This window comes from Chiloscyllium punctatum, chromosome 33 (genome assembly GCF_047496795.1).
Source record: "Chiloscyllium punctatum isolate Juve2018m chromosome 33, sChiPun1.3, whole genome shotgun sequence".
In the NCBI taxonomy this organism is placed as follows: Eukaryota; Metazoa; Chordata; class Chondrichthyes; order Orectolobiformes; family Hemiscylliidae; genus Chiloscyllium; species Chiloscyllium punctatum.
In genome coordinates this window covers 11677989-11698687 of record NC_092771.1, presented here as the reverse complement: position 1 = coordinate 11698687, position 20699 = coordinate 11677989, and the positions used below count along the sequence as shown (strand labels likewise).

At 45.0% G+C, this 20699-nt stretch overlaps 1 protein-coding gene across 7 annotated transcripts in view; it reads right to left on the bottom strand.

Moving 5' to 3' along the window:
- The window catches only part of ccdc33 (coiled-coil domain containing 33), a 272241-nt gene that overhangs the window by 2798 nt on the left and 248744 nt on the right, over positions 1–20699 (bottom strand). For 3 of the 7 annotated variants that reach the window (XM_072552971.1, XM_072552977.1, XM_072552974.1), the window contains 6 exons: positions 15270–15465; positions 13861–13949; positions 11535–11666; positions 9981–10065; positions 8855–8991; positions 6537–6620 (listed from right to left, as the gene is read on the bottom strand). In XM_072552971.1, the coding sequence (XP_072409072.1) occupies positions 6537–6620; positions 8855–8991; positions 9981–10065; positions 11535–11666; positions 13861–13949; positions 15270–15465 (723 nt within the window). Of the gene's footprint in view, positions 1–6536; positions 6621–8854; positions 8992–9014; positions 11396–11534; positions 11667–13860; positions 13950–15222; positions 15466–20699 lie in introns of those variants that run through there. The other 4 variants (XM_072552972.1, XM_072552973.1, XM_072552975.1 and 1 more) reach the window with 4 other exon arrangements.

Below are 20699 nucleotides of genomic sequence, written 5' to 3'. Positions count from 1 at the left end.
TTAGATTGATTTCTATCTTCACAGGTTCTGCCTGACCCACTGAGCTTTTCCTGCATTTTCACAGTTTAGTGGAGACATCGGCAATGAAATCAATATTCTGAGCCTCAGAAAAGTCTCACCAAAAACCAGGGTCCACTTATCTGCCACATTGTGCACCATCACCATGGATGTGGGTGTTTGACATGTTAAAATGGCAATCTTGCTTCCGATGCAAAGAGTGGGCATGCGTTTAAATCCCACTGACCTTCCCAACACATCACCTGTTTGATCTCTTACACTTCATTATAAAATACTACCAAGGAAAGTGAACAATTATGGAAAGAAAAATTGAGGCTGACTTCTAATCTGAACATAGCCTGTCATTAGGATCAAATAACATAATAGGTATATACAAAAATATGGCTTTTAGGATCGGAGAATATCAGATTTCCAATGTCCATGGTGATTTACTTTGGCTTTATTCAATTTTTAAAGAAAAATTGTTCATCCCTCACATCCATCTTCCTGACGTGGAGGTGCCAGTGTTGGACTGGGGTGGACAAAGTTAAAAATCACACGATACCGAGTTATAGTCCAGTAGGTTTATTTGGAGTTACAAACTTTCAGGGGGCTGCTCCTTCGTCAGGTAGCTCGTGGAGTAGAATCATTGGATACAGAATTTATAGCAAAAGATCATAGTGTCATACACTGATGCAATATATTGAATAGTTTTGGGATTTTTCCTACTTTCTTGCATTTCTGCAGAAACATGATGTCCATGTGCACAATCTTCTGGGACTTCTTACCATCCATCCCTCATTGGCCCTGAGGAAATGGTAGTGACACTTTTTCTTAAACTACATCCACTCCGTTCTGACCGCTATAGTGTTTGGCAGGTAATGAATCAATTATGGATCCAATTCTCTGATCTAGTTTACCTTCAGCTTTAGAGTCATAGAGATGTACAGCATGGAAACAGACCCTTCGGTCCAACCCGGCCATGCCGACCGGATATCCCAACCCAATCTAGTCCCACCTGCCAGCACCCTGCCCATATCCCTCCAAACCCTTCCTATTCATGTACCCATCCAAACGCCTTTTTCTGAGCAAGATTCCTGCATTTTCGAGGAACTCCCTTTGGCAGAATGCTTGCCAACACGTGAACAACTTAATCAAAGTCCCATCAATGCACTAAGCCACCCAGGGGGAATAAAACTGCTTAAACATTTTCTTTTACTAAAGATTCACTTTAAGCACTTCAGAATCTTTTCACAGTTTGTACTACCATTGCTTTAGGAAGAGGTAAGAGTTCCTAGAATCATACATTTCAGAACAGGGCCTTCAGCCCATCAAGTGTATCTTGCCAAAAATACACAATGCTCCCACTGCTTACATTGCTCCCACTTTCCTGCACTAGTGTCATAGTCTTAAATATTATGACACTTGAAATGCTCATCCGAGTACTTTAATGTTTGTAAGGTTTCCTGCCTGAACGACCCTCCCAAGCAGTGCATTCCAGAGCTCCACTGTCCCCTGGGTGAAAACCATTTTCCTCAAATCTCATCCAAACCTCTTGCCTTCCAGTTTCAAGGTATGCCCCTTGTTATTGACCCTTCGAATAAGAGGAGCAGCTGCTTTATATTCATCCTGTTCATGCCTCGCACAATCTTATACACCTCTATCAGCAACATCCCTCCCCCCGCCTTCTGTGCTCCAAAGAAACCAACCTGAGCTTATCCAGCCTCTCTTCCATCACTGAAATGCTCCATCCCAGGTACCAAGCTGGTGAATCTCTTCCACACTCTCCTCGAGTGTAATCACATCTTTCTTATAGCATGGTGACCAGAACTGCAAACAGTACTCCAGCTATGGCTCAACCAAAGTTCTGTACAGCTCTCTGACCTCCCTGTCCTTTTCATTTATGTCGTAACTGATAAAGGCAAGCATCCTGCCTTCTGCCTTACCTATTCTACGAATCTGCCCTGCCAGGGACCTGTGGACAAGCAATCCAAGATGTCTCTGTTCATCTGGCCTTCATAGTGTCCTGCCATTCATTGCGTATTCCCTTGTCTTGTTACTTCTTCCAAAGTGCAGACATCACATTTATCTGCCACTGATGTGCCCACCTGATTAATCCACGTATATCCTCCTGTAATCTAACACCTTCCTCCCCGCTGTCAACTATCGAACCAATCTATGTGTCATTGCACAAGCCCATTTTTCATTCCCCCACCATGACATAATTTATGAAGATCACCAACAATAAGGTGAAGCCTTCACAGGAGACTCCCAAGCACTGAGGATGTCACCTAGACAGGGGACAAAATGTCTGCAACACAAATTCCCAGCTCGGCGAACAGAACCACAACAACAATAAGGTCCCTAGCACTGATTCCTGTGGTATGACACTGCACTCCAGGCTAGAGGCAATAAAAATCACAGGTGCTGGAATCCAAAGTAGACAGGCAGGAGGCTGGAAGAACAGAGCAAGTATGCAGCATTAGGAGGTGAAGAAGTCAGCGTTTCCGGTGTAACCCTTCTCCAGCAGGTTCCAGCCACACAAACAGCCATCAACACACCACTGCGTCCCCTGGCCAATATTTCAGTCTCAGGCCCGCTGCAGTACTCTAGCAAAGCTTAACACAAGCTAGAGGAACAACAGCTCATAAGGTCATACAGCACAGAAACAGACCCTTTGGTTCAACTAGTCCATGCCAACCAAGTTTCCCGAACTAAACCGTCCCACTTCCCTGTACAGGCCCATATCCTTCTGAACCTTTTCTAATCATGTACCTGTCCAAATGTCTTTTAAATGTCGGAACCTGTGCCTGTATCTACCACTTCCTCTGGCAATTCATTCCACATATGAACCACCCTGTTTGTGAAGAAGTTGCCCCTCGGGTCCTTTTTTCAATCTTTCCCCTCTCTCCTTAAACATGTGCCCTAGTTTTGAACTCCCCCACCTTGGGGAAAAGACCTTTGCTATTCAGCTTACCCATGTCCCTTATGATTTTATAAACCTCTATAAAGTCACCCTCAACCTTGTACATTCAAGTGAAAAAAGTCCCAGCCTATTCTCATAACTCAATCCTTCCAGTTCCAGCAACATCCTGGTCAATCATTTTTGAACCCTCTCCAATTTAATAAAATCCTTCCCATAGCAGGATGACCAGAACTGGACTTAGTTCCAAAAGTGGGTTGAATAACATCCTACACAACCTCGACATAACATTTAAAATCCTATATTCAATGGTCTGAACAATGAACGCAAGCATGTTAAATGCCTGATTAACCAGAATCGAGAGTGTGGTGCTAGAAACGCACAGCTGGTCAGGCAGCATCCAAGGAGCAAGAGAATCGACATTTCAAGCATAAGCTGTTCATCAGGAATGAGGCTTGTGGGCCAAAGGGGCTAAGAGATAAATGGGAAGGGGGTGTGTGTGGGGGGGGGGGGGGCAGGGGGGGGGGGAGCGGGGTGGGACCGGGGGAAAGGTGGGAACGTGATAGGTAGATGGAGGTGGGGTGAAGGTGGTAGGTTGGAGAGGAGGGTTGAACGGATCGGTGGGAAGCAAGATGGATAGGTAGGACAGGTCAAGAGGGCAGTACCAAGTTGGAAGTTTGCATCTGGGGTAAGGTGGGAGGAAGGAAAATGAAGGAAACTGGTGAAATCCACTTTGATCCCATGAGGTTGGAGGGTCCCAAGGCAGAAGACGAGGCATTCACTTTCTCCCTGCCTTATTAACCACCCTGTCTACCTGTAACACCAATTTCAAAGACCTATGTACACGAACCCCTTGGTCTCTCTGTTTGACAACATCACCCTGGGCTCTATCATTAATTGTTTCACAAAAATACAAGATTGCGTATTTATCCAAATTAAACTCCATTTGCCACTCCTCAGCCCATTTGCCCAATTGATCAAGATCCCATTGCTTCTTAGATAACCTGCTTCTCTGTTGACTACACCATCAATTTTGGTGTCATCTGCAAATTTACCAACCACCTCCTATACTCTCATCCATATGCATGACAAATAACAGGGGACCCAGCACCGATCTTTGCGGCACACCACTGGTCACAGGCCTCCAATCCAAAAAACAACCTTCCACCACCACACTTTGTCTCCTACCATCAAAAGCAAAGTTGTATCCAATTGGCAAGCTCCCCCTGGATTACGTGATCTAACTTTACTAATGAATCTACCATGCAGAACCTTGTTAAAGGCTTTACTAAAGTCCATTTAGACAATGTTTACCCCTCTGCCCTCATCAATCTATTCGCTTACATCTTCAAAAAACTCAATCAAGCTAACACCCCATCAGCCCTGGTTACCCCCATGAAGGCATTTGAGTTCCCAAGCAGTGTGAGGTGACCATTCTCTCCCCTTATCATGTCACCATGGAAATGGGAAGTGAGGTGGGCTCATTATGATTGGGGGTGTAGTCAGTTGCCATGGAGATGAGCAGCCATTACTGAGGCCACTGAATAGGCACCATTGCCCCAGCTATTACCCCAAGGGTGGGGGGAACTCTCAATGACTCGGACCAGAAGCTACCCCACAACGCCCTGCCCCTGCTCCTTCTCACACTCCCTCCTCCTCCTCTCTCTCTGACAACCCAAGGCCCAGGGATGGCAGAGGGAATTGCGCTGTGAGGGGAGATAGCACTGCCACACAGTTGGAAGATCTTTCCACCTTGTACCTTACAGCCTTCAGAACTCAACAACAAGTTTAACAATTTCAGAGAGTGAACACTTTGAACACTTTTCTCCACATTCGTTACCCAACCGCCTGCACCCTCACATCCCGTGTTGCTGTGGTTGCTCCCATCACAGCCAACCCATTTTCAACTCCTTAGACTTTTTGTTAGCCCCCCCCCCCTTCATTATTTATCTCCCTCTCAGCTTAACATCAATTGCTTTGTTTGCCTCTCCATTTTCTCTGTCTCCCTTGGCATCATCTCCTTGAACTACTCACTCGTCCTCTAGTCCCCACCCATCATCACCAGCATAAAAACCACTATTTGTCAGTGGCTTTCAGTCCTGACAGCTGGTCACTGGGCTCAAAAACATTCATTCTGTATTTCTCTCTACAGGTCCTTAATGGTGGTACAATGGTTCAGTGGTTAGTACTGCTGCCTCACAGCACCAAGGACCTGGGTTCAATTCCAACTTTGGGTGACTGTCTGTGTGGAGTTTGCACATTCTCCCTGTGTGTGCATGGGTTTCCTCCCACAGTCCAAAGATGTGCAGGTTAGGTGGATTGGCCATGCTAAATTGCTCCATAGTGTCCAGGGATGTACAGACTAGGTGTATTACCCATTGGAAATGCAAAGGTAGGATAGTGAGTGGTATGTTCTTCAGAGGGTCAGTATAGATTCAATGGGTCAAGTGGCCTGCTTCCACACTGTAGGGATTCTATGATCTGCTAAGGAAGGGTCGCTGGACCCGAACCTTTAACTCTTCACAGATGCTGACAGACCTGCTGAGCTTTTCCAGCAACTTCTGTTTTTGTTTCTGTTTACAGCATCCGCAGTTCTTTCAGTTTCTATGATCTGCTATGAATTTCTCCAGCACTTTCTGTTTTAGATTGGAGACCACTTTCATTCTCCTCTTTAGAACAAAGGCAACTGTTGGTGCAAATTGACATTGAGATATTACAAGCATGGAGATTCCGTCATGGTGAGAGAGGGTTTGAGTACAGGAGCAAGATGTTTTGCTGCAATTATACAGGGTCTTGGTGAGACCACACTGGGGTACCGTGTGCAGTTTTGGTCTCATTATCTGAAGAAGTATGTTTTGTCTGTGGGGAGGGCGCAATGAATGTTCAGCAGATTGAATCCTGCAATAGCAGAACTGAAATACAAAGAGAGGCTGGATAGGTTAGGATCACCTTCATGGGGGTTTAAAGAATAAGAGGGGTTGGGTTCTCATAGAAACTTATAAAACTATAACAGGTCTAGACAGGGTAAAAGACATTCCTGATGACCAGGGAGTCCAGAACAAGGGATCACAGTTTAAGGATAAAGCATCGGTCATTTTGGCCTGAGATAAGGAGAAATGTCTTCACCCAGAGAGTGGTGGAATTCTCTGCCACAGAAAGGTTCGGGTTCAGTTGAGGCCAAAACATTGAGTGTTTTCAAGAAGAAGTCAGATGTAGCTCATAAAACTTACAGGAATCAAAGGGAAAAAGTGGGAAGATGGTATTGGGTTGAATGATCAGCCATGGTCACACTGAAGGGCCAAATGGCCTAATCTTGCTCCTATTTTCAATGTTTCTAAAAGACTGTTATGCATTTGGATTCCAATATTTTGGAATCTCATTGTGCTGGTAACACTGAGGCCGAGGCCAGCACTCTGGGGACAAGGGTGCAAATTCAAGGAATTGGTGCCTTGGCCTATGTTGGCTCCAGCACAGACTCCTAATGAAAGGAGTCAGGCTACCTTTCTACATTATTGCCAACAGTCCAATGCCTCAAAGAGTGGGGAAATAGCAGCTCACAGCAATGTACGGAGTGTGGAGAGATGCAAGCTGAAAGCATCTTTCAAAGTCTACGTACCAGCGTCTCCAGTGTCTGTACGCGTCTCTGAGTCTTCTCCAATCTTGCTAAGAGACTTAATTTCTCCGAGTCAGAGAGGGACTCCTGAAAGAAAGAGCAGGGCAGTTAAAAGATCAGTGTAATGAATGGGGTTTTTTTTATATTCCTTCATGGGGTGTGGGCATTGATGGCTAGGTCAGCATTCTTTGGAGTCACATGTACAGCAGGCCAGGCAAGGATGGTCAATATCTTTCCCTAAAGGACATTAGAGAACCTACCTATCCACTCCGACTTATTATCATCATCCCCCTCCTACCTGCAACCACATATCACCTTCCCCGCTACCTCACCCCCACCCCCACCCTCCTATTTATCTCTCAGCCCCCTTCGCCCTGCCGCACTTATCGACAATGGTTACATCGATGTAAATAGTCCACCTTTTTTAATTTCAGATTTGGATCGAATTCAAATTTTGCCAACTGCCCTGATGGAATTCAAACCCATGTCCTCAGAACATTAGCCAGGACCTCTGGATTATTAAAAGCCAAAAGAACTGTGGATGCTGTAGATTAGCAACAAAACTAGAAATTGCTGGATAAGCTGAGCAGGTCTGGCAGCGTCTGTGGAGAGAAATCCGAGTTAATGTTCCGGGTCGAGTAAGGACACTCTTGGTAAAAGGCAAATTCAGAAAATCTGATTGTCTCACAGGCAACTGTACAGTCCAGTTGGAAAATTAATCAAGAAGAATCTGAGATAGAGATAGAGAGAGAGTAGCAGGGAGAGATATACTGCAGCTTCCAAACCAGCTTCAAGACCCCAGCAACTGCTACTGAAAAACTGAAAACCAAAACTCCTGGTTCTGTGGTAACTTGACCCTTCCATTTAGGAGGTAAAAACAATGACTGCAGATGCTGAAAACCAAATACTGGATTAGTGGTGCTGGAAGAGCACAGCAGTTCAGGCAGCATCCAACGAGCAGCGAAATCGACGTTTCGGGAGGTCTGATAGCATCTATGGAGAGAAAATATTTCTCGTCTTATCACTGCTCTGAAGGAGGATCGCAAGAAGTTAACTATTTCTCCACAGATGCTGAGCTGCTGACTTTCTCCAGCAATTTCTCTTTTTGTTTGTTTCAGTTGTCGAGAATCCGCAGTTCTTTCTTTCTTCAGTAAATAACGACGATGAAAATATTCTTCAGGGCTTTTGCCCGAAACGTCGATTTCGCTGCTCGTTGGATGCTGCCTGAACTGCTGTGCTCTTCCAGCACCACTAATCCTTCCATTTAGGATTCTATTGTTCTACTTTAAAAAGAACCCTGAGTCCTGACTTTCAATAGACAGCTTTCCACCTCTGTCTTAAAATCCCTCTTCAAAAACAAAACAGGACAAAATATATCTCTTCAGGCTGCAGTAATGTCAGAGGGAGGTTTTAAATGAGTGGAAAGTACTACTGCCAACAGTGAAGCCAAGCCAATCAGTTAGATAATGGGTTTGAGTCCTTGTATGGTTCCAAAATTCAAAACATTTTAGCTCAGTGAAGAATTCATAGAGTCACAGAGTCATATAGCATGGAAACAGACTCTTCGGTCCAACCAGAACATGCCGACCCTAATCCCAAACTAAACTAGTCCCACCTGCCTGCTCCTGGCCCATGTCCCTCCAAACCTTGCCTGTTCGTGCACTTATCCAAATGTCTTTTAGACCCTCACCCCCCACCCTCACTCTCCTATTTATCTCTCAGCCCCCTTTCCCCCCTACTTCACATTCCTGATGAAGGGCTTAAGCCTGAAACGTCAACTCTCACATCACTTTCTCAGGAAGTTCATTCCACACACATACTATCCACTGTGTAAAAAATTTGCCCCTCGTGTCTTTTTTAAATCTCTCTCCTCTCACCTTAAAAATGTGCTCGCTAGACCTGAAATCCCCCAAACTCGGGAAAAGACAACTAGCGTTTACTCTTACCATACCCCTCATGAATTCCAGCAACTGAGCAAGCCAGTATAGAGTAAATTAGGAGCTCTTTTATTCCAGGAGAAAGTGAAGACTGCAGATGCTGGAGATCAGAGTTGAGAGTGTGGTGCTGGAAAAGCACAGCAGGTCAGGCAGAATCCGAGGAGCAGGAGAATCAATGTTTCGGGCATAAGTGCTTCATCAAGAATTCCTGAGAAAGGGTTTCCCGCCTGAAACGTCGATTCCCCTGCTTCTCAGGTGCTGCCTGACCTGCTGTGCTTTTCCAGCACCACACTCTCAACTCTTGGATTCCAGTCAATTAAAACGTTAAAGAATCTAGAGTCCACATGTTAATCAGATCTCATTTATTGGATAAAGGAATCATACCTTTTGTAAATGCATGGGATGCTGAACTACGATGGGCACAGGCTGCAGGCGTAACCTTTCAATCTCTTCCCTCAGCCGGGCATTCTCTGCCAACAGGACAGCCTCCACCTCTTTCCTTATGTTGTCCTCAGTATTCACTATACAAATGCAAACAGGATTCACCATTATATATTACTGACACACGAATGCACTGTCGGAACTATGAGCAACATGACCACCCAGTTACACCAAAAATCAATTCATTAAGTTACACTAATTTCACAGTCAACTCACATCACAAAGCTTTGACCTCTTGTGGTACAGTGGTAGTGTCTGTGCCTCTAGGCCAGAAAATCCAGGTTCAAGTCTCACCTGCTCTGGCGGTGCATCGTAACAGATTGATTAAAAGCTTTTTTTCAACATGACTAAGTTACTTGTAGCATGGAGATAGTGTCTCTACCGCTGGGCCAGAAGGTCCAGGTTCAAGTCCTTCATATCTCAGGATGTGATGGCCTTGATATGTCTTTTTGTTCTTAAATGACTTACAAGTTGTTCTGCTGTAACACACATCTGGTCAACACATATTGGCTATAACGCGGTTGGCCAATTGTGGACATTGTTTGGATAACGCAATCTTTCTACTAAATGAGTAAGCGATTCTCTTTTAGCGATCTCCTACAGTGTGGTTTTCTACAGTGTGGTTTTCCATAGTGTAAGGTTGCAGAGGAACATAACTACTGTGTTACAGCAGAATGACCTGAATGTCACATTTCAGATGTGAACATTTACTGACAACATTCCGGAATGTTGTCCGAAACTTAATGCTTCAATCAACTGATGCTAACAGGCTGTTTCAACTGACTGCAGAACTCAGGGTTATAATCCCAGGACAAGAGCTCATCCATCTAGGACAAAGATGAGAACAAATTTCCTCACTCAGTAGATAGTGAAACTTGGAATCTTTGATCCCAGAGAGCTCAAGGCTGAGGTTGATAGAGTTTTGAACCCTGACGGAGTCAAAGCGACTATGCTGTGAGAGTAGAGTAGAAGTGAAAATCATTCACAATCTTGTTAAATGGCAGAACAGATTCAAGGGGACGAATGGCCTACTCCTGCTCCTATTTCTTTGTTTGTCACTTGAATTTACCCGTACGCTTTTTAGATGCTTCAAGCTTTGCTTTTGGTCTCTCTTTCAACTTTTTGTCCAAAAGAGTCTCCATTCTTTCAATAACCTGCAACAACAAATGACATTTGATAGATCGGTTGAATGCCATTCATACAGTGTGGAGAGCACTTGATTCCGAATCTAAACCATACTGCACTTAAATCTGTGAAGGTATGAAACTGACCGGATCCCAGGATATCTCCATGATACCGGCAAATCACTCAAATAATAAAATTTGCTCAACTGTCAAACAAGAATGTTCTCGTGATAGGGGTTTGTAAACATTAAGTACAATAACATACCCAGTTGTGCAACAAAACAAGAAATGAGAAAGCAAATAAGATTAATCTCTGCATTCTTTGAGCTTTTAGGAAAGAAATCATGTGGGGCATGGATAGGATAGATAGACAAGGTCTTTTCCCTGGAGTGGGGGGAGTCCCAAACTGGAGGGCATAGGTTTAAGGTGAGAGGGGAAAGATATAAAGGGACCTAAGGAACAACCTTTCTCACACAGAAGGTAGTGCATCTATGGAGTGAGTTGCCGGAGGAAGTGGGGGAGACTGGTACAATTATAGCGTTTAAAAGAATTGGAAGGGTTTAGAGGGATATGGGCCGAGTGCTGGCAAATGGGACTAGATTGAGTTGGGATATCTGGTCAGCAAGGACAAGTTGGACCAAAGGATCTGTTTCCATGCTGTAAATATCTATGACTCTATGACTCTATAAATCAAAACTAGTACCTAAGTTAGAACAGTCAAAAGTAATTCATTAAGACATGCTGCAGCATGGTAAAGTGTAAAGGAAATATTAGTAGGAATGCATTGAGAGATTCTTCTCTTGATGAGCTGGAGGCTCTCATGACCTGTTACAACCCGGGATACACAGCAGTGTTTCTCCCCTACCCGCAAAGTTCCATTGCCTGCTAAGTTTCTGACTTTGGTTCAAACAACGATTGCTAAAATGGACACCAGAACCAGGAGAGTCTAAGTACCAGGAAGTTCTTGTCCTTAAAAAAGAGCAGGTGAGAGGTTATCTCAAGGTCTTTAACATTACAAAGGAATTTAGAGGCATTCAGCATGGAAACAGCTCCCAGAGGGGACTGACACAGACACAGTGCAGACTCCACACTGACAGACACCTGAGACTAGGATTGAACCCCGGTCCCTGGTGCTGTGAGGCAGCAGTGCTAACTGCAGAGTCACTGAGCCATTCCCCCCATCCCCCACACTTTGTTGCTGAATCAAATCCTGGAGCTCCCTCCACGGCAGTACTGTGGGAGTATGTACACGACATGAACTGCAGTTGTTCCACAAGGTGGCGCACTATCCTCTCCGGGGCAATTAAGGATGGTCAATAAATGCTGGTCCAGTCAGTGACGCCCCTCATCCCGTGAATAACTAAAAAGAAACATAATTAGGCAGGACCTGTTAAATGGAAAGTCATGTTCAGCCTTCCCAGAACCCAAATGAGATGTCTCTTTAAAAATTGGAACTTGTGTATGTTACAAACTCTGCACGTCTTCACCAACTCCCTTACCTTTTCCTGTTGCCGTATGGTGTCTTCCAGAATCTTTGATTTGTGCATTTTTTCCTGGTATTTGTGCAGTGCAGCCAGCTGCTGCTGATGGGCTTTCTGTGACTTCAAAAGCTCAGCTTCACGATCGTTCTTCTAGGACAAACAACAATGACATCGGGGTCTTACTGAACAAAGGTAGCCACCAGGCCAGCCATTGAAGCTTAGATGAGGAACATGAGAAACACGCTAAGGGACTAAAGATCAGCAAGAGAGGTGGTCCAACCAGGGATCCCATGTCTCATGAGTAAATTTTTTTTTGAAAATCAACAAACATGTTACTTTTCTGTAAGATCAAGGCAAAAGAAATCACCACATCCCACAGACAATGTTTTGTGCTGGATTGCCTCATGCCTCATTTGCCCTATTCTCCCCATTGACATTTCTTCATAACTCACTCCACAAATCTCCTAGCCTTCAAGTGACCTGGATTTCCTTTTACACAGATGTTACTCTTTTTTAAAACTTGCGTATCTTTGCAATCCTTCAGCACAATGAGCAACATCCCCGGGATCAATTTGATCCATTCAATTCATAATGTTACAAGTTTCAAACTGATCAGCATTCAACACCCTCTACCGCTCGAAAAGCAGACAAGGCCTCCTTCGAACCTTCCTTGTAAATTCTTACATTTATCTTTGATGACCAGCCCTCTCGGCTCTCTAGGATATTAATATTATAGCCATTACTCAGCGATGGAATCTGGGCACAATAATATTAAACGTCAATATTTCAATACACATTTGCCAGAGCTACGTCATGCCAAGATTTTGCAGATACTTAGTGCCTACCACTTTCCACAAATCAGATTTAATTTGGGTCAGTTCTTCATAATATTACAGTCAGTGGTGTGATTGAGTACCAACACATTTGCCAGGATAGGCGCAGCTCTAAGAACACTAAGTTTTGACTGGCTTAGCTCAGAAAGGATGCATTGGTATTGGAGGCATTCTGGAGAAGGTTCACTCAGCTGATCGTGGGTATGGAGGGATTGTTTTATCAGGACAGGTTGAGTCAGTTGACATTGTGTGCATTGGATTTAAGAAGGAGAGGAGACCTTATTGGAGTACACAGGATTCTGAGGGGGCTTGACAGTGTGGATGGGGAGAGTTTAGGGCCAAAGGAGATAATCTCAGAATAAGGTGTTGCTCATTTAGGACAGAGATGAGGAGGAATTTCTTCTCTCAGAGGGTGGTGAACGTGTGGAAAGGTTGGGTCGTTAAGCAAAGAGGTATTTTTAATCCATAAGGGAATCAAGGATTATGGGGAAAAGGCAGGAAAATGAAGCTGAGGAATATCAGATCAACCGTGATCTCATTGAATGACAGAGCAGACTTGGTGGGCCGAATGGCCTTCTTCTGCTGCTACATCTTATGGCTAGCATTCAAGAGGTTCGGCATCATCCAGGGCAAAGCAGACTTTTTGATCAGCACTCTGTCCACTTTCTGGCTTCCTTCACTCCCTTGACTACTGATGCTCAGTAGCAGCAGCGTGTGCCGTCTATAAGATGCACTACAGCAGCTCAGCGAGCCTCCTCTGCCAGTGCTCTCCAAACCTCCCATCCCTACCACCCTGGAAGGAAAAGGGCAGCAGAGAGTTGGCAAGACCACCACCACCTGCAGGTTCCAGACCACTCCCACCCACACGCTGAATCGGAATTATAGCTTAGATTTCTGCCAAGTCAAGATGACTCAGGATCCCTTTCAAAAGGGTGGCATGTCCCAGTGCTGTGATTCCTGATCCCATTCCTGGGGTTTCCAATATTTCACAGGACCCAATCTGGTCACCAACCCACACCCTCTGCACTCCTCACCCTGGCCAGCTCCACTGAGGAGATCGACATGGCCCACCCCTTCACCATGTTCATGGAGACAGACCCAGTTTTTCCAAAGAGTCCTGGAATCCCTACACTGTGGAAGTAGACCATTCGGCCCAGACCCATCCCCCACTACACTATCCCTGTAATCCTGCATTTCTCCTGGCTAACCCATCCATCCTGCACAAGTTAGCATGGCCAATCCACCTAACCTGCACAACTTTGGACTGTGGGAAAAAATCCACGCAGACACAGGAAGAACATGCAAACTCCACACAGACAGTCACCTAAGGCTGGAATCGAACCTGGGTCCCTGGCACTATGAGGCATCAGTGCTAATCACTGAGCCACCATGCCACCCCAATCACTGGATGTGTAGGTCGAGGCCGAGACCTCCCTGGTTTGTCTGGATAGCCCAGAGCCCTTAAAAGGAATATCATCCACACAAGACACTTCCTTTCCCCCATGACTCACCCGTATCAATTCATTCTGGAGCTGCTGCACTTTGTCTTTGCAATTCAGAAGCTCCGCAGTCTCTGTGGCCAGTTTCTGTCTTAATAAAACTGGAAATCAAATAAGCAAAAATACAAATGAAAAGAGGTTTAAAGTTAAGTTCCACACCAACACAATTTAGATGATGGTTTCTAACAGCAATGAGAACCAGTCCCTTTACTAATCCAGCAACGCGGGGACTAAGAACAGTTGTTCATCAAGGAGCTACCACCGGACTGAAGGACAGATTGGTCTCTTTCTGCAGACAGAAAGTCAAGTGCAGGATAAAAACGCCTTCCAGGAAATGTAGCCCCAAGATCTGTGACATGGAAGTGATGGGTTCAGCTTAATTTAATAAAATACTATTGAGTTACTCAGTGCGTAGCTCCTTAGTCTTTGTACAGAAAGCCTATTTAATATTATCTCATGGTCCAGAGTGTTGATCAGCCAGCTATGAAAGCCTGTGTTATTGACATTGTTGGAGAGCATAACTGAGGTAGCACAGTGACTCAGTGGTTAGCACCACCGTCTCACCGCACCAGGGACCCGGGTTTGATTGCACCTCTGGGTGACCGTCTGTGTAGAGTTTGCACATTCTCCCTGTGTCTGTGTGAGTTTCTTCCCACTGTCCAAAACTGTTCATGTTAGAGTGGTTTGACCATGCTAAATATGGGATTACTGGGATAGGGAGGGTCTAGGTCTGAGTAGGGGTGGCAATGGCATAGCGGTATTATCACTTGACTATTAATCCAGAAACTCGGATAATGTTCTGAGGACCTGGGCACCAATCCTGCCATGGAAGATGGTGGAATTTAAATTCAATTTAAAAAGTCTAATGATGGCTATGAATCCATTGTTGATTGTCATTAGAACCGATCTGGTTCATCATTGTCCTTCTAGGAATGAAACTGCACTCCTTACCTGGTCTGGGCTACACATGACTCCAGACCCACAGCAATTAGGGATAAATTGGTAACACGTGCAGGCCTAACCAGGGATTTCCGCATCTCCCTGAGTGAATAACTAAACTTGCTCTTCAGAGGGTTCATGCAGGGTCAAAAAGTGTGGTGCTGGAAAAGCACAACAGGCCAGGTAGCATCCAGGGAGCAGGAGAGATGACGTTTCAGGCATAAGCCCTTCATCAGAGATGTGGAGGGAAAGGGGGCTGAGAGATAAATGGGGGGAGGGGTGGGACTGGGTGAGAAGGAAGGTGGGAAGGCGATAGGTAGATGCAGGATTGGTGCAGACTTGATGAGCTGAAAGGTCTCTTTCCACACTGTTGGGATTCTGAGACTATAAACAAAAGAAAACTAGATAGATCGGGGACACGATCACCGATTTTACCTCAACGGTATGCTCACAATGACGGTACGAGTACTTTAAAACCAGACCTATTCTGTCAGCTATTTCTGCTTTAGTCATCACATCAATGTCGGTGTCATCCAACAGAACTCGGCCGAGGTCTTGATGGGAGCTCAGCTCACTCCGCAGTTTGCTGTTTTCGACCTCCAGCCTCGTGACATCCTTCCTCAGGTTAATGATGTCCTCAGCCATCTTCTGCATGGCGGTCCGGTAATTATCCAGCTCCTGCCAGCACACACATACACACAAACACATAAAGAGTGGAACAAGGCAACCAGTTCCATTTCCCAAGAGCATGCTTTTTCTGATATTGGCAACCGTGGAGTTATTGCACACACCCCCCCCCACCCACCAACACATTCATATGGTGTGGATAACAACAGCAAGCCTAACATTTATTGCCCAACCAACTGCCCTTGCGAGATACAGTTACAACATTTAAACACGTGGACAAGTACATGAATGGGAAGGTTTGGTGGGGTGTGGGCTAAATGCAGGCAAGTGGGACTAGTTTAATTCAGGAACATGGTCAGCATGGACTAACGGACTGAAGGATCTGTTTCCGTGCTGTATGACTCTATGTCTCTAAGACAGCAGATCTATAGGCAGGAATCTTAACAGGACATATACACTTAATGATAAGGTCCTGGGAGAGTTGCAGAACAAAGAAAACTTGGAGTGCAGTTCATAGCTCCTTGAAAGTGGAGTCACAGGTAGATAGGATAGTGAAGAAGGTGTTTGGTATGCTTTCCTTTATTGGTCAGAGTATTGAGTACAGGAGTTGGGAGGCCATGTTGAAGCTGTATAGGACATTGGTTAGGCCACTTTTGGAATATTGCATGCAATTCTGGTCTCCTTCCTATGGAAAGACATTGTGAAACTTGAAATGGTTCAGAAAAGATTTATAAGGATGTTGCCAGGGTTGGAGGATTTGAGCTAAAGGGAGAGGTTGAATAGACTGGGGCTGTTTTCCCTGGAGCGTCAGAGGCTGAGGGGTAACCTAATAGAGGTTTATAAAATCATGATGGGCATGGATAGGGTAAATAGACAAAGTCTTCCCTGGAGTTGGTGAGTCCAGACCTAGAGGGTATAGGTTTAAGGTGAGAGGGGAATATGTACATATAAAAGAGACCTAAGGGGCAACTTTTTCACACAGAGGGTGGCATGTGTATGGAATGAGCTGCCAGAGGAAGCGGTGGAGGCTGGTACAATTGAAATATTTAAAAGGCATCTTGATAGGTATATGAATAGGAAGGGTTTGGAGGGATATGGGCTGGGTGCTGGCAGGTGGGACTAGATTGGGTTGGGATATCTGGTCAGCATGGACGGGTTGGACCAAAGGATCTGTTTCCATGCTATAAATCTCTATGACTCTATGACACTATGTACATATTCTTGAGGGCAGTTGGGCTTGAGCAATAATGTTGCCCTAGACAGTGATGCCCACATCTTGTGAACAAATAATTTAGTTTTCTAAAATAAATCAGCTGTCACCAGTACCAATTTGCTCATACAACCATTTCATTCGAAAAGGAAGTGGATATTGTACAGAGAAAATGTACAGGACTTCAGGAATAATGCAAGGGAATAGAAGAAATTGAAAAACATTTTCAAAGAGCTGGGGTATGACAAGCTGAATGGCTTCCTTCTGGCTGTTGCACTTTAAATGTTACAATCGATTTTAATTTATGCCGTTTTAACAGTAACTTTAGCACCGATATTTTGTATGGCCTTTGAATTCTTTGGGGCCAGCCCATAATAAACCTGTTGGAAACAGTTACAATGACTGAACTGGCAGGTGTGAATGGGAGATAAGCAAGCTCATTACAATAGATCAGACGGGCAGTGATCACACCCCCCACTTCCCCTGGGAATCAGAGGTGGATAATCATACCATCCACTTACAGGGATAATGCCACAGTCATCGGTTCACTTCTTGTCATTGAAGGTTAACAACTGGAACACTGATTGTTAATATACACTTCCAGTTGTAAAACCGAAATAAAATTGTTTGCAAATATCACAGTAAGAGGTGATGCAAAAGAAAAGGTGAATTAAAACAAAAGACTGGCATTGATATAGCGCCTTTCACAACCTCAAGAATTCCCACAGGTAGAACTGTGCCTTGGGTAGGGTGATTTGGGGTAACTGCCTGGGGCCAATGCGTTGTGGAGGGAGGAGGTTGGGTGAGATATCCTGCACTGGGATTACAGGCTGAGGGGTGACCTTATAGAAGTTTATAAAATCATGGGGGGGGGAGTGGGCGTGGATAGAGTGAATAGTCAAGGTCTTTTCTCAAGGGTGGGTGAAAACTAGAGGGAATAGGTTTAAGGTGAGAGAGAAAATATATAAAAGAAACCTCAGGGACAACATTTTCACGCAGAGGATGGTGTGTGTGTGTGGAATGAGCTGCCAGAGGAAGTGGTGGATGCTGATACAATTACAGCATTTAAAAGGCATCGGGATGGGCACATGAAAAGGAAGGATTTAGAGCGAATTGGGCCAAATGCTGGTAAATGGGATTACATTCATTTAGGAAAGCTGGTTGGCATGGACGCGTTGGACCGAAGGGTCTTTGTCGGTGCTGTATGACTATGACTCTAAAGGCATCTGGGAGGAACTTAAAGCCAGGATGGGGTGAGAGTGGTACCCTCTGACCTTCCGTTTTGGTTACGTTAGACTCAGAGAGCTTTATTGATGGACTGGTGGGGGGACGCTCAAGACTTGATTTGCCCCAGCGGTGGGGTCAGAATTAGGTGAGCAGGGCAAGGGGGATGGCTCTGTCCATAGGAATAAAGAAACTACATTGTTCAGATGTTTGGAATTCTGCCCGAGTTAACTCATCCCCTGCCTATCCTGCCTGGCTGGTCCACCACCTACAAGGTATACGTTGCCTGGGAAACTCAGTCAGCTCCCGGTGATTGCCTCACTGGAAAGACAGCGCCTCCTACAGTGCCGTATCCCACAGCACAGGGAAATAGGAGGTTGGGCAAAACCCAAATCCATGCCCACCGGGCTCAGAGGCAGGGGGTTACCACCTGAATCACTGGGACCCTTACAATCACCAGAGACATGAACCTTTCAATCACTTTTGAACCCTATCCCCAGCGGAAACAAGTCAGTGTTAACATTGGTAACAAGTCAATGTCTGACCCACTGAACCCCATAAACCTTACTTTTAAAAGGATTGTCATAGCAACAGCATCAGTAGTGGGTTAGTAAATATCAGGGAGTATTAAACAGTTTTCCTCACATGCAGCTCACAGGAAGAGATAAGCAACCACAGCTATGTCCTTGATCAACTAACTCTATCTGAAACATGACATTGAGCTCCCTGATTTCATGATGCTATGAGTTTTCTTTGTGCCAAAAGGTTAATCACGTTGCAAATAAATAAGTTTGCAAGCAAAATAAGTATCAGAATGTTCATTATTGAGTAGTTATATCATCCTAACATTGTGATTCGAAGAACAATGATAACACAGGGTTTATTGCAATCTACCACTGGCTCTACACTCCCATCTCTCCAAGCTGCTAATGAGTCATAGAGTCATACAGCATGGAAGCAGATCCTTCAGTTCAACTAGCACATGTGACCATATTCCAAAATTAAACTAATAGGGACAGCATGGTGGCTCAGTGCTTAGCACTACTACCTCACCAGGGTCCCAGGTTTGATTCCAGCCTCAGGCGACTGTCTGTGTGGACTTTGCACGTTCTCCCCGTGTCTGCGTGGGTTTCCTCTGGATGCACCGGTTTCCTCCCACAGTCCAAAGATGTGCAGGTCAGGTGAATTGGCTGTGCTAAATTGCCCATAATATTGGGAGCATTAATCAAAGGGAAATGGGTCTGGGTGGGTTATTCTTTGGAGGGTCAGTGGGGACTGGTTGGTCCAAAGGGCCTGTAGGAAATCTAAACTAATCAAATTCCAAGATGGAGTTTAATTTGGATAATTGCGAGATATTGCATTTTGGTCAAACAAACAAGTGATAGAACCCTGGGGAGTGTTGTAGAACAAAGAGACTGAGGGGTTCAGGTACATAATCCTTTGAAATGTGTGTCACAAGTGGAAAGGGCGATTAAGAAGGTGTCTAGTACCCTTCCCTTCATTGCTCAGACTGTTGAGTGTCACAGTTGAGAAGTCATGTTGAGGTTGTACAGGATGTTGGTGAGGCCTCTTCTGAAGTACTGTGTCCAGGTCTTGTGGCCCTGTTATAGGATGGATATTATTAAACTGGAGGGGGTTCAGAAAAGATTTACCAGGATGTTGCTGGGAATGAAGGGTTTGAGTTATAAAAATAGGCTGGGACTTTGTTTTTATAGCTATTTATGTGAGGAATGTTACCCAGAAACAGGCCAATACAAGAACACGAATGGACAGAGAAGTCAATATTCTAAGCTGATTAATTCAGTAAAGCTGATAATATCTGAGAGAAAATGTTTTCAAAGTCTCCCTGAAAAAAGATTAGAGTGTCCTCAGCGACCTGTGGAATCTCTTGCCCACACTGGAGAAGAAGTACCCATGAAGGTGCCAACTATTCCTGGCATCTCCAACAAGCTCAGGTGAAGGCAAACGCAAATAGTGAAGTGTAAATGTGAGCACCTCATCCACCCAGCTCCCTCTTCAGACACCACCTATCCCCCTGAGGCAGGACGTGCACATCCAGTATTGGATTGCTCAGTCACCTCAGGAGCCACAACTCCAGAGAGGAAGGAAGTCATCCTGCCTTCCAAGAGAGTGCTGAAGCCCACATGTGTGTGAGATGCCCGATACTGCACTGCCTGCAGGAAGGTTACGATGTTGTATATCAAGGTTGAGACGTGCTATGCCCTGGCGTAGCACACTGTGTGCAGTACTGTGTCAAATAATCAGTAGTATTAACAGCACAAGTGATAAGTTTAGCCACAAGTTGTCAAATGTTGCTGCACTGTCAGAAACATGGTTTTAGAACATTAGCAGCATTAAACTGAGCCTCTATCTGCCCTAATGAGGGCAGAAGTTCCCTTGGTATTTTTCCTAAGAAGAACAGAAGGAACTTGCCTGGCTAACATTGAACCTTCAACCATTTATTTAAAAAAAAGCAGGTAATCCGCCGGTCAGCTTGTCGCTCTTTGTGGGATCTTGCTCTGCAAAAATCAGCTGACGTTTGCCTTGGCTTTCAACAGTGGTCACGCTCATTGGTCTTCTCCACAGCAATAACTCAGCCAATCAGACTCCAGTTGCCATCCAATCAGCAGCCTTTCCTGCCACGGTATAAGTTGTTGAGAAGGTTGGAGATTCGGCATTCTTGCATTTGTCCTGATGAGCGCAGGGCAAAAATCTTCGGAAACATGGTGCTGTTTTCAGCAAGGCGTTCATGGTCTGTGCAGCTGGGAATGTGCTGAAGTTGTGAAAGGTGCTACGTAAGTGAAGGTTTTCCCTCAATCAATATTCAGAGAAGGGACCAGCAACAACCGTT